This window comes from Tursiops truncatus, chromosome 13, assembly GCF_011762595.2.
Source record: "Tursiops truncatus isolate mTurTru1 chromosome 13, mTurTru1.mat.Y, whole genome shotgun sequence".
In the NCBI taxonomy this organism is placed as follows: domain Eukaryota; kingdom Metazoa; phylum Chordata; class Mammalia; order Artiodactyla; family Delphinidae; genus Tursiops; species Tursiops truncatus.
This window is the reverse complement of record NC_047046.1, coordinates 40,336,617-40,349,460: the sequence shown is the minus strand read 5'-3', so window position 1 is coordinate 40,349,460 and position 12,844 is coordinate 40,336,617. Positions and strand designations below refer to the sequence as shown.

At 39.2% G+C, this 12,844-nt stretch overlaps 1 protein-coding gene across 16 annotated transcripts in view; it reads left to right on the top strand.

Annotated features, from left to right (window-relative positions):
* The window catches only part of OSBPL1A (oxysterol binding protein like 1A), a 211,898-nt gene that overhangs the window by 139,358 nt on the left and 59,696 nt on the right, over positions 1–12,844 (top strand). For all 16 annotated transcript variants that reach the window (XM_019930488.3, XM_019930491.3, XM_019930487.3 and 13 more), the window contains one exon: positions 4,092–4,248. In XM_019930488.3, the coding sequence (XP_019786047.1) occupies positions 4,092–4,248 (157 nt within the window). The remainder of the gene's footprint in view (positions 1–4,091; positions 4,249–12,844) is intronic.

The following is a 12,844-nucleotide window of genomic DNA, read 5'->3' as shown; positions in this document are numbered from 1 at the left end:
TAGTACTAGAAGTAACTGAGCTTTTGTTCTTAATCAACAAGTTCGTTTTTATCTCGAGGACACTGTAAATCATGTCACTGATCGTGTTTCCTCCTTTGCCTCTGAAGCTAGAATGCTCAGAGATGAGCTGATGATTTGCCTCTAGCGGGTGAAAGAACTTTACGGCGTGGAATGAGATACTACCTCATTCCCGCTTCATTTTATACCCTCTTTTCCCACTGCCTGCCGTTGATCTTTATTCATCCTGAGTAGTCAGCTTCATGACTGATTCATAGCTTCATTTCCCCCCAGCCGCCCTGTCACCACTCCTTTCTCGCGTCTTCTCCTCCCACCTTACTGAATGCTCCTTCTTTCCTCCCTGCCTTGCATCATGCCGCTCCCTTATGCCTGGAACAGTTCCTCTATTGTAACTCCCTCCTCCACCCCCAGTCTTACTCCTTGTCAACTTAGCTCAGCCGTCAGTCACAATCATCTCTGGATACCCAGTCCTTCACTGTGTGAAACTGGCTGTTCCCTCCTGTGTGGCCCACTGCCCCCATCCAGACTTACGCCACTGCACCAGGAGTAATTCACTGAACTCATGTTTTCACAAAACGGTCTACCTCTGCTCGACCATGGACAGGGACCACATCTCACTGTTCTTTGAATCACCCACCATGCCTTGCACCAAATAAAGGAGGGGAAGAATGATGTAAGCAGTATAAGATGTGGTGGACGAGTCATGATAAGAATTAAAAAATGATTATTGGACTAACTTTGCAGTATGGCGGTAATTGGTGATCTTTGCTAGAGCCCTTCAGGGGAAGGGTGGGCATAGCCTGATTATATTAGAGGGGGAAGGAGGTTGGGAGCAAGGTAGAGAGAAATAAGGGTTGGGGGGAGGGGAGAGGTGGATGAACAGGGTGAGAGAGACTAGGAGAGGGGGCAGAGAGGAAGTCAAGTTGCTACCCTTGGGGTGGAGGGGAGGGGAGGGGAATGATAAGGGTCTGTACTGCCACCTGATAGCGTGTCCCTAGGGGTAAGCACAGCGCTCCTATGATTGGATGAAGGTAGTAGGTCTTCAGCTTGTGTTCAGTAAGTTTAAATCTTGTTCTGAGTAAAGTCTTTGCTTCATAGAAGTTCTTACTGCCTTACCTCTTGTTTGGTGTTTATTGTATATCTGCTTTTTGTTAAGAATTTTCTTTGGAAATGGATTAGTCCCTGTCTTATGATTTGTATCCCTTAAATAGCAAACACAGTATCCTGTGCAGAGTGATGTTTAATAAATGCTTGAGTGCTTGAGGTTTTTTGCTTCAGTGCATTTTGGTTTTCATGACATCTAAATTATAAAGTAATAATGCATCTTCATTAATACTAACCAATGCAGACAGGGTTATTTTGTTTGGCTCTTTAAATTCTTAATTTTTTCATATGAAACAAACTTAAAAATGTGAAAGTGAAAAAACCACCCGATCTTCCCCCCAAGACCACTGTCACCCTCTTTGGTTCAGGTTGTGCTCATGCCGCTTCCTCTGAACAACTCTTCCCTCACCTCCACCTGAGCACCATTCTCATTGTTTTGAGATTTACCTGTTGTTCCACTGTAAGCAGATAAGGTAGGGGGTCCCCAAAGAAAACGAACCAGGCATGGCTTTCTTGACATAAGAGAAGCCATTTTTAGCCTAAACCATTTTGTGATCTAAGCCTGGCCACAGTGCTTGCCCTTGAACAGGTCTCAGTAATTAATGATCTTGAGGGAACAAAATAATGCAGGAACAAACAGGACTGTTACCAGGCAAGAGAAGTTGCAGTAGCAAAGATGATAAATCAGTTGTAAAGACTCCCAGTTCTGTTTTCAGTGGTAAAGATTAGCCTGAAACACTTTCTTGAGCTGTTTTACAGAATTCAAACGGCGCTCCTCTTGAGCCTGCAACCAACCACCAGGTCAACTGTTGACCTTTTCTGACCCTCATGACTTCAATCAGCTAAAGCTTGGACTCTGTCAACCTTTGCCTCAATTCTCTTTTGAATTCTCCTCTGCTCAAAACCCCTTCATGAATATGCATATACTGCCCAGGCCCATTCATGAATATGCAGGCACCCTTAGTGTAAAACTTGCCCAGTTTTGCTGTTGGGGAGACACTGCCTTGGGAAAGATCCCCGGTGTTCTCCTTATTTCCTGCAAGTAATAAATCCTTCTTTCTCCCACTCTTTGGCTTGGTTGTGTCTTTTTGCTTGACACCCACCAAGAGAGACGAAGCCAGTTTTCAGGTAATACCACCTCTCCTATATCCTTTCCTGTTACCCCTTTGCCTACCTCAGCAAATGGACTCTTCCCCTCTTTGCCTCACTGTGCCCTAGACAAACTTCTGTCGTTTCACTGCTCTCATTTGGACAGATATCTGTTTACCTGAACCAGATAGATCTTTCTTTAAGGCAGAATAAAATTAATTTTTTTTGCTTATATTTTAGAGTTGTAAAATGGTATCCTGATTATTTTGACTTATCACTCTGTTAAAAGTATTTTTCTATTTGCTTTTGTAATTGTGATTTTAGCAGCTGTGTATTTCATCTAATGGATGACAGTCCCCTGTTACTGGCTTTGCAGGTTGTCTTCACTTTTGGGGTTTTTTTTGGAATTTTGGAATTTATTTTTTTATACAGCAGGTTCTTATTAGTTATCCATTTTATACATATTAGTGTATATATGTCAATCCCAATCTCCCAAGTCTTCAGTTGTTTTTCATAAAATATTGTCACTGCCTGCCAAAATTGACAATGAAAAATAACTATTGCTTTAAACTTATTATTAAAATATCTCTTTCTTTGCTATATGGTATATGTCACAACAAAGCTATATTTCAATTCTGGTAAAGTTATATTTACAGAAGATAAAAATAACTTCCGTAGCATTGAGTCTTTTCTGCAGGTAACTTACACCATTTAGACAGTCCAGAGTTCAAGGTGTGTTGTCCAACCTGCAGTGGTACTTGTCCAACAGTTGTTACTCGTGAACCTAATGTGATAAAAATAAGAGCCCATGATTTTGGCTGAATTATAGAATGCAGTCGGGGGAAAAGAAGTACTAAATAATTTTATTTCCTGAACATCTTAGCTATAATACACACTAAGCAGATGGTTGAAACTTTTATTTAAGGGAGGTTACTTGAATGGGTGTGAGTGCTTCCCTAGAGCAGAGGACGGTTGCCTGTATGGTCATCTGCTTACGGAAAGTTAGACGTTACCTGGAATTTACATTTTAATAAAAGCATAGGCATCATTTAAAGTTTTCTAGAGATTGGATGGCTGCTACTGTGAACTGAAATACGTAGAGCGTTAAACAAGTAAGCGGGCATACTTCTTAACCCCGTAGTCCTTCCTCGCCATCAGCAAAGCACCCTGGAGATGCTGAAAGGAGATGAAGGATGTGAGTGTGCCTGAAAACTGTAGCGTATTGTACGCAGATAAGTTGTCCTTTTATTCCCAAACAGGCCGATGGCTCCACGCTGAATGCATAGGCAGTTGGGAATGTGGCATTTCCATCCTAAAAACACCCGCCTGATAATTAGATTTTATATGGCCACTTCAGACTTCAGCTTTTGAGAATTTAAATAATATAATATCAGAAGTGTTTTTTAAAGTAGTTAAAAATTACCTTTGCTTTGGTGTCTGTAGTATCAGATGTAATTTATGCTTCCCCCAAGTACAGCCACGGTAGCTTTTTCTTTATACATGAGTTTAAAAAATTGATTGTGTTTTTAAAGTTATGCTTAAGGTGCTTTGAAAGGGAAGATAAAAGTAGAAATTTTTTCAGGGGGAAAACCACTGAATATAATTTCTTTAAGAATTAGGTAATCTCTGGACGTCTCTTTTAGTGTATACAATCTAACAGTTGTAAGTTTATATAATCCTATATCTGTTTCCTAAATCCACTTTAGCCTTATTGGGTGCAGGTTCTTTGAAATCCCTGAGGAGGAGTTAACAGATGGATTGTTGAAGGACAAAGTAGGCTGCTTAAGTTTCAAAGCCTGATGCGTTAAGGGAGAGATCCATTGTTACGGAAGCCTCACACCAAAGTTCAGTTCATTGACTGTGAACCTGCTCTGCCACAGATTCCGAGTCCGAACGGTCCCTGAGTAGATTGGAAGCAGTGACTGCGCACTGCTTTGAAGAGGAAGGAGAGCACCTGAGGAGTAGAAAGCACAGAATGTCCGAAGGAAAAGACTGTGGTGGTGGAGATGCTCTCTCCAATGGCATCAAAAAACACAGGTAGGATGGCCTTTAACAGTGAACGTTGCTGCCTTTTTATTATCAAGTGCATTTGCTTTTGTAAAGAAAAGTATGTGTTCTCTTCGTTTTTGCTTTTTCTCTCTATTGAATATTTATATTGCTCCATCACCTCAAGGAAAGGATTTAGCTTAAGTACTTTGTCCATTACAAGAAGAACATCATCTGTAATTGTAGGAACTAAGCACAAAACTTGGTGTTAGATACCATGGTTTTAGGGGAACATAAATCCTTCAGCTGGCGATGTAGAAAGGCTCTTCAGAAGTGCCTATTGAAAGTGATGCTGGGTTCTTCTTTTCAGCATACATCTTTTATGACTCTGCCTCCCAATGCTATTTTAGTTTCTAGTCATTTGATCTTCTTGTTGGTTTTATTGAGAATGGATGGTAATATTGCCTGCTTGTTGATACAATTTAGTTACATTTACACAAAGACTTTTATTAAGACCCAGGGTTTGTTGAACATAGCCATTTTGTACTGTCTAATAACATTAGTATTTTTTTATTTGCTTGATGATTTAGTCCTAGAGATTGTCCCAGATTAATGAGATGTCACAGACACTAGAGTTCTCTGGTTTCACACAAGTTTATAGACACAGTGCCATGTGTGCATGCTGGTATTCATAGGGTACAATATTTTATCAAATTATCAGTGGAGAATAAATCCTGTTGTCATTGTAAAGAGCACTTTTGGGATAAGTAGTTATTAACCATTAATTTCTACAGAATGGTTTTTTATTTAATATTTGTAGATTTGTGTAGCTCTAACCCCATTTCTGTACCATGAATCTGGCTACAGTTGGTCTCAACTATTGTCCTACTGAAAAATTGTACATATCACTTCTGATGTATATGTATCACCCCTTGTTAACAAAAAATGTTTCACTTTGTACTTATTTTGAAAAGATCAGTGAGTTTTAGGTAACTAGCTCAAACCAGAGTTTTCTTCTCTTTGGTTAGAGGGTATCTTCTAAACGTGCTCGTTGATGGCTATCTTTTGATGGAGTTTACCATTGCAGATTATGTGGCGAGCTGTGAGGGCCCTTCCTCTCTTCTGTAGTTACTCTCAGCTCCTTTATGGTCAGGGGCTAAGTTCTGTGCAGGGCATAAGGTACCTAACAGGAAACCTGTCAGGTCTCCCAATGTCTAAAAAGAAGATAGCCTTTAACCATTTAACACATACCTCGTTACAGTCTAATGAGAACACATGTGACGTATGTTCGGAATGTTCAGAGATGCATAGAATCGTTAAGGTATCTGAAGGAACGCAGTGCTTCATAGATGCTGTTATAGCCTATGGCTGAGGAGGATTTCTCAGCTTTTAAGGCCCAGGAGCCCTTTTGTGTGTGTGCTGTAATGCATCATAGGAGGAGTTATTTTGCATCTGACAGAAATTTATTATACTATATTCATACATTCTGTGTTCCCTTTTAATTAGTCAAACCCAGAATGGCACAGATGTGAAAGTTAAGATGGAACCGTTCAAAATTCGGAATGAGGATAGGTCACTAAGAAAAACCACAATGCAACTAGATAGTGACATAACCAGAAAAGTTAAACTGATGTACAAGATGCAACTTATGAAACCTACAAATGTAATAAAATATTCTTTAGCTATTTAAAAGTGGGTAAGGAATTGTCAATTGCAATTGACAATTTAGGAAATTGTCAGCATTCAAATATGTGGAAAAACATAACAGTTCCCTATTTTAAAAAATAGGCATTATAGGAGGTTTTTTTTAAGCCTTTTTGTTTTTTCATAAAGCTCTTCTCTACACAAATAAACAGGGCATATGCCACATAAAATTTAAAAGTTTCATTTTGGGATAGGAGAACAGGTAGAGTATTCAATGTTATCAGGTCCCTCTTCCTGCGCCCTAAGTTGCACTGTAAGTAATCTGGGCAATTATTATATTAATATTAAGAGTAATTTGAATTAACAGTAATTTTGGTGATATTTTAGAAAAGCAAATGTATGTTGCATGGCCGGAAGTGATCATGAAATTTATTTGAGGCCTTTTGTTTTACCTTTAAAAGTCGTGTGAAATTTGTATTTGACCTTGTCATATGTTTCTGTTTTCTTGAATATTGAAAAATAATTTACTCACCACTTACTTACCTTTTCCATAAAAATCTTACCTTTCTCCCTCATCCCACATCACCACCTATCCTTGGGATATACACACTTAAATTTGGGGAGATGGGAAGAATATGGATTATAAAATTTAAAAGAGAGAAATGCGTATTTTATTTTTTTTATTGAAGCAGAGTTGATTTACAATGTTGTGGCAGTCTCTGCTGTACAGCAAAGTGACTCAGTTATAAGCATACAGACATTCTTTTGTTATATTCTTTTCCATTATGGTTTATCACAGGATATTGAATATAGTTCCCTGTGCTGTACATGAGAATCTTGTTGTTTATCATTTCTAAGGATATAATAGTTTGCACCTACCAACTCCAAACTCCCAGTCCATCCCGCTCTCTCCCCCTCCTCCTTGTCAACCACAAGTCTGTTCTCTATGTCCGTGATTCTTTTTCTGTTTTGTAGACAGGTTCATTTGTGCCATATTTTAGATTCCACATGTAAGTGATATCACGTGGTATTTGTCTTTCTCGTTCTGACTTACTTCGCTTAGTATGATAATCTCTAGTTGCATCCATGTCACTGCAAATGGCATTATTTCGTTCTTCTTTATGGCTGAGCAGTATTCCATTGTGTATATATACCACATCCTCTTTATCCATTCATCTCTTGATGGACATTTAGGTTGTTTCCATGTTTTGGCTATTGTGAACAGTGCTGCTGTGAACATAGGGGTGCACGTATCTTTTTGAATTATAGTTTTGTCCAGGTATATGCCCAGGAATGCGATTGCTGGATCATATGGTAATTCTATTTTTAGTTTTCTGAGGAACTTCCATGCTGTTTTCCATAGTGGCTGCACCAACTTACTTTCCCACCAGCAGTGTAGGAGGGTTCCCTTTTCTCCACACCCTCTCCAGGATTTGTAATTCGTAGACTTTTTAACGATGGCCATTCTGACCGCTCTGAGGTGGTACCTCATCTTCGTTTTGATTTGCACAAGAAATGCGATTTTAAAACGGGAAAAGAGAAGCCTTACAAGTTATAGTTCCTATGGAAAATATTAAATCATGGCTTAACTAATTTGCTGACAAGATAGAGCTAGGGTTTTCAACCATTGTTGTTTTTTTAGCCGTGGAACCATTCGTGCAATGGAAGTTTAGTATGGAAACTATTAAAACCTCACCCACCCTCAGAGACTGATGAGGGTCCCATAGAGAAGGTGTGTCCCCTCCTCCCCAGTCTCCCACTGCAGTTGGAATCACCATATCTATTTCATGTCCTTAGCCAACAAAAGTGTTTAAGCTTTACTTTCTGCAGTATGTATTATGGAGCAGCAGGTTTCCCCCAGACTCTGTTTCTGTTCCTGTTGAATGTGTCAGCACAAGAGTACCTAGGAGAGTGCCTGCCCCATGGGAAACACTCAGTAGAAATGACCTCTTTTAACTCTGCTTACTCTCTTTCGCCTCAAAAATGATTTGATTTGCTCTAAAGAACCTCTGCCCTCTTGTTTCCTTTTCTACCCCATTATCATAGGGTGACATCATGGGGTGCAGTTTGAAAAATCTCTGACCCAGAGAATCATAAGCTATAATGTCATATTAATTTAATATAAAACCAACTATGCCAGACTAATTGAGTTTATTTGTATGGTAATTAAAATACAGATATTATGGATCTTTAATCCATCCTATGTGATAATTACCAACAGAATAATTCTTCTGTTAACGAACTAGGTAAATTAAGTCATCTCTTAAATAAAAGTTTGGGCTAAGGGAACTGAGTTCTCTTCTCACTCTGAAAATCTTGTAATTGCTAACTGAAATCTTGAAAAAATGGTTTTTCTACCTTACTGAAGTTCAGAAAACTTCCGCAATGTCTTTTAATATGATGAGACCTAGGAAAAAAGTGTTTTATGTTTTTCATTCACTCTGAGTTATTGATGTGCCGTGTACTCTGCTGGCCAATGACCTTTACTGTGGTGCTGTACATGTCTTTGGGCTTTTAGGTTAGTTGTAGAGAAATATCAATAGAAGGCATTAGGATTTTATTTAAGACCTAGAACCAGAAACACTGCAGAGGTCGAGAATATACAAAATATATGCGCCATTCTGTTGGCACGTCTTTCTTCTTTTTTCTGGAAAATACATTCAGTTGCTTTGTGGAACGTTAGCCTTCACCATACTGGTCAGGTTTATGTTGACAGGGCTTCTTGTCATCTCGGTGCTCTGTATTCCATAGGATCGGTTCTCTACCCTTGGACCTAATTTATTACATTTATCCTGAGCTCTCATCTTTTAACTTTTTAGCAGTTTGACCCAAGTTGTAATTGGGGAAGATGTTGATATTTATCTCATCTGGACGTCATCTCATCTGGACAGATGTCAAGATACTCGTGTAGAACAGATTAGTCAGAATCTGAAATGTTGGAGCCATGCTATGATTCTATAAATTGTATTCCCAATATTAATAGATTAAAAGAGAAAAAGCATATGATCATCCTAAGAGATAAACAAAAAACATTCAGTGAATTTAAACAGTCACTCCTGATGAATATAAATGTCTTAGCAAATCACAAATAGAAGAGAACCTCTTTAATCTGGTTAAAAGTTGCAACAAATAGGGCTTCCCTGGTGGCACAGTGGTTGAGAGTCCGCCTGCCGAAGCAGGGGACACGGGTTCGTGCCCCGGTCCGGGAGGATCCCACATGCTGCAGAGCGGCTGGGCCCGTGAGCCATGGCCGCTGAGCCTGCGCGTCTGGAGCCTGTGCTCCACAACGGGAGAGGCCACAACAGTGAGAGGCCCGCATTGCAACAAATAAATACTTGATAATGAGATATTAAAAACAGTTCTTCTACTGTCAAGAATAAGACAAGGATGCTTGCCATCATCTTTTCTGTTCATCATTGTTTGGAGGCCATACGCAGAGACATAACACACCCCTGAAATTTAGAAATAAAGCCGTAGATGTTTACAGACAAATTATTATAGTTAGAAAGTTTGGCAAGGTTGCTTTTATATAAAATCAGCTAACTACATTCCTATGCACCATCAACGGACAGAAACTGCGATTAAAACTAGGGGGGAAAAGATTTTAGAATAGATATTAAAAAGTCACTTACCTAGGAATAAATCTTAGCCAAAAAAGTGTAACAATAAAACTTCCTGAAAGATATAACACTTATCAAGAAGGAAGAGTGTCATAAATATGATTTGCCAAATTGATCTGTAGACTTGGTGTACTTTTAATTAAAATTGCAAGTCCTTTTCCTTGGAAGTTGAAAAATGGATTCTGAAATATATCTTTAAGCACAAGGGCTTTGAAGAGCCAAGATACCTCTCAAGAACCTGGTTTGGGGGAGGGAAGGCATTTGCCTGACTAGATGTCAAGATTGATTGCAAATCTTAAGTGCAGAATTGTCCTGCAGGCAAGACTAACCTGAAGAATGGAAGTAAAAGGTCCCAAGACTCAGACATATAAGGAAACCTGGTGTATGTAACAGAGGCAACATAGCAGATCAGGGAGGGAAGGAACAGACTGTTAGGTCAGTGGTGCTGGGAGAATCATTTAATACAGAAAAAAAATTTTAAAGGAAATGGACCTCTATTTCATAAATATAAATTAAATTCTAGATGAACCAAACACAAATGTGAAAAGGCAAAACTTAATAAAACTTTCACAAGAAAATATAAAAATATCTTTGCAGTTTTAAAATAGGGAAGGGTTTCTTACAACAGAAATGTGATAAGGACTAAGTTTTATCTGACTGTAATTAACGTACTTGTTCTTGTTGTGTTTACCTGAATAAAAGCCTTGCATTCTTTCATATATGTGACTAAGAATCTTAAAGGTTTAGTTTGCTGAAATGGTAGATTATGACTCCAGATGCTTGCTTAGTTTACCCTTTGTTTATCCTTCATGACTGCTTTAGAATTGAATTATTAGGTGACCAAATAACAGCTGTCTTCTGTGTGTGAAGAATATACTGACAAGTTGAAGTCAAACAAAAAAGGTTGAGAATATAAGCTAAGACAGTATCTTCCAAGAAGTAGGATTATATTAAGAAAATGTTGTTAGTTGTAAATAAAAATCACTCTGACTACATGTGACACCCGTCTCCCCCCAAAAACGCATCTGGCGATCCCTTGACCAGTAAGAGGGAGTGCCAGCTCAGCAGGTGATGGGCTAGTCAGTCAGCAGAGAGTTCAAAGGATAATGTGAAACGATAAGCAAAAACCTTATCTAGGAGTAACAAGCTGGTAGGCTGCGGGTCACTTCGGGTATGTCAGGAAGGGGGGAAAAAGGTGGTTTGAGTCTAGATTCATAATAATTATCTTCACAAAACGAAGTGGACTTGCTGAACTTACTGCCAGGAAAGACTCTAGGAAAATGGAGGCGTCTTTCTATAGAATTCACCTCTTCCCGCCCAAGTTTTAAAAGTGGATGGAAGAGGAGGTGCTCTTTTGGAAGCAGGGGCCAAGGCCCGTCTCCTGATCTTGCCTCTGACCCCTAAAACACTTCTTTGGGGCCTGGGGCTCTTTAAAACACGGTTGGAAAAACACAGACTCTTTCGAGCTTAGCATTCTGTAAGCAGATGATGGTGAGATGCACTTTCACCTGACTCCGAGGGCTCATTCTATCTATTCTAGATCAGTGGTTTTCAGGGGCAAACGAGAGCAGATTTCCAGGGCAGCTATAATCTGTAAAGATATGCTTGAATGAACGAAATAGCAAACAGCTAATGAATTTGTTGTTTGCCTAGGGTATGAAGAAAAATAAAGAATATATTTTCAGGCATATAATCCCATTTTTCAACTTTCATGCAAATTTTCAAACATGCATACAAATAGGATAATATAATGAACTCTTCATACCCATCATTCATCTTCAACGTTTATCGTGTGCGCAACTTTATTTCATCTGCAGACCTCCTCCATCTCCCATCCCCCCATAATTTAAAAAATTATTTTTAAAATTATATCAAATCCAAGATATATTGTTTCATTTGTATATATCTTTAAAACACTGGGACTTGTATTTTTTAAATTAAAAAAAATTTTTATTGGAGTATAGTTGATTTCCAATGTTGTGTTAATTTCAGGTATACAGCAGAGTGAATCAGTTATTCACGTATCCACTCCTTTTCAGATTCTTTTCCCATGTAGGCCATTACAGAGTATTGAGTAGAGTTCCCTGTGCTGTACAGTAGGTTCTTATTAGTTATCTGTTTTACATATGGTAGTATGTATATGTTAATCCCAGTCTCCCAATTTATCTCCCCCACAACCCCCTGGAAAGCGTAAGTTTGTTTTCTACATCTGTAACTATTTCTGTTTTGTAGGTAAGTTCATTTGTACCATTTTTTTAAGATTCCACATATAAGTGATATCATATGGTATTTGTCTTTCTCTGTCTGACTTACTTCACTCAGTATGACAAGTCCATCCATGTTGCTGCAAATAGCATTATTTCGTTTGTTTGTTTGTTTGTTTGTTTGTTTTTGCGGTATGTGGACCTCTCACTGTTGTGGCCTCTCCCGTTGCGGAGCACAGGCTCCGGACGCGCAGGCTCAGCGGCCATGGCTCACAGGCCCAGCTGCTCTGCGGCATGTGGGATCCTCCCGGACTGGGGCATGAACCTATGTCCCCTGCATCGGCAGGTGGACTCTCAACCACTGCGCCACCAGGGAAGCCCCGTTCTTTTTTTTCTTTTTTAATTTAATTTTATTTTTTAATACAGCAGGTTCTTATTAGTTATCTGTTTTATACATACTAGTGTATACATGTCAATCCCAATCTCCCATTTCATCCCACCACCACCCCCCCCCAGCCACTTCCCCCCCTCGGTGTCCATACGTTTGTTCTCTACATCTGTGTCTCTATTTCTGCCCTGCAAACCAGTTCATCTGTACCATTTTTCTAGGTTCCACATCTATGCATTAATATATGATATTTGTTTTTCTCTTCTGACTTACTTCACTCTGTATGACAGTCTCTAGATCCATCCACATCTCTACAAGTGGCCCAATTTCGTTCCTTTTTATGGCTGAGTAATATTCCATTGTATATATGTACCACATCTTCTTTAGCCATTCATCTGTTGATGGGCATTTAGGTTGCTTCCATGTCCTGGCTATTGTAAATGGTGCTGCAGAGAACATCAGAGTGCGTGTGTCTTTTCGAATTATGGTTTTCTTTGGATGTATGCCCCTGAGTGAGACTGCTGGATCATATGGTAGGTCTATTTTTTAGTTTTTTAAGGAATCTCCATACTGTCTCCATAGGGGCTGCATCAATTCACATTCCCACCAGCAGTGTAGGAGGGCTCCCTTTTCTTCACACCCTCTCCAGCATGTATTGTTTGTAGATTTTTTGATGATGGCCATTCTGACTCGTGTGAGGTGGTAGATACCTCATTGTAGTTTTGAGTTGCATTTCTCTAATGATTAGTGACGTTGAGCATCTTTTCATGTGCTCTTTAGCCACCTGTATG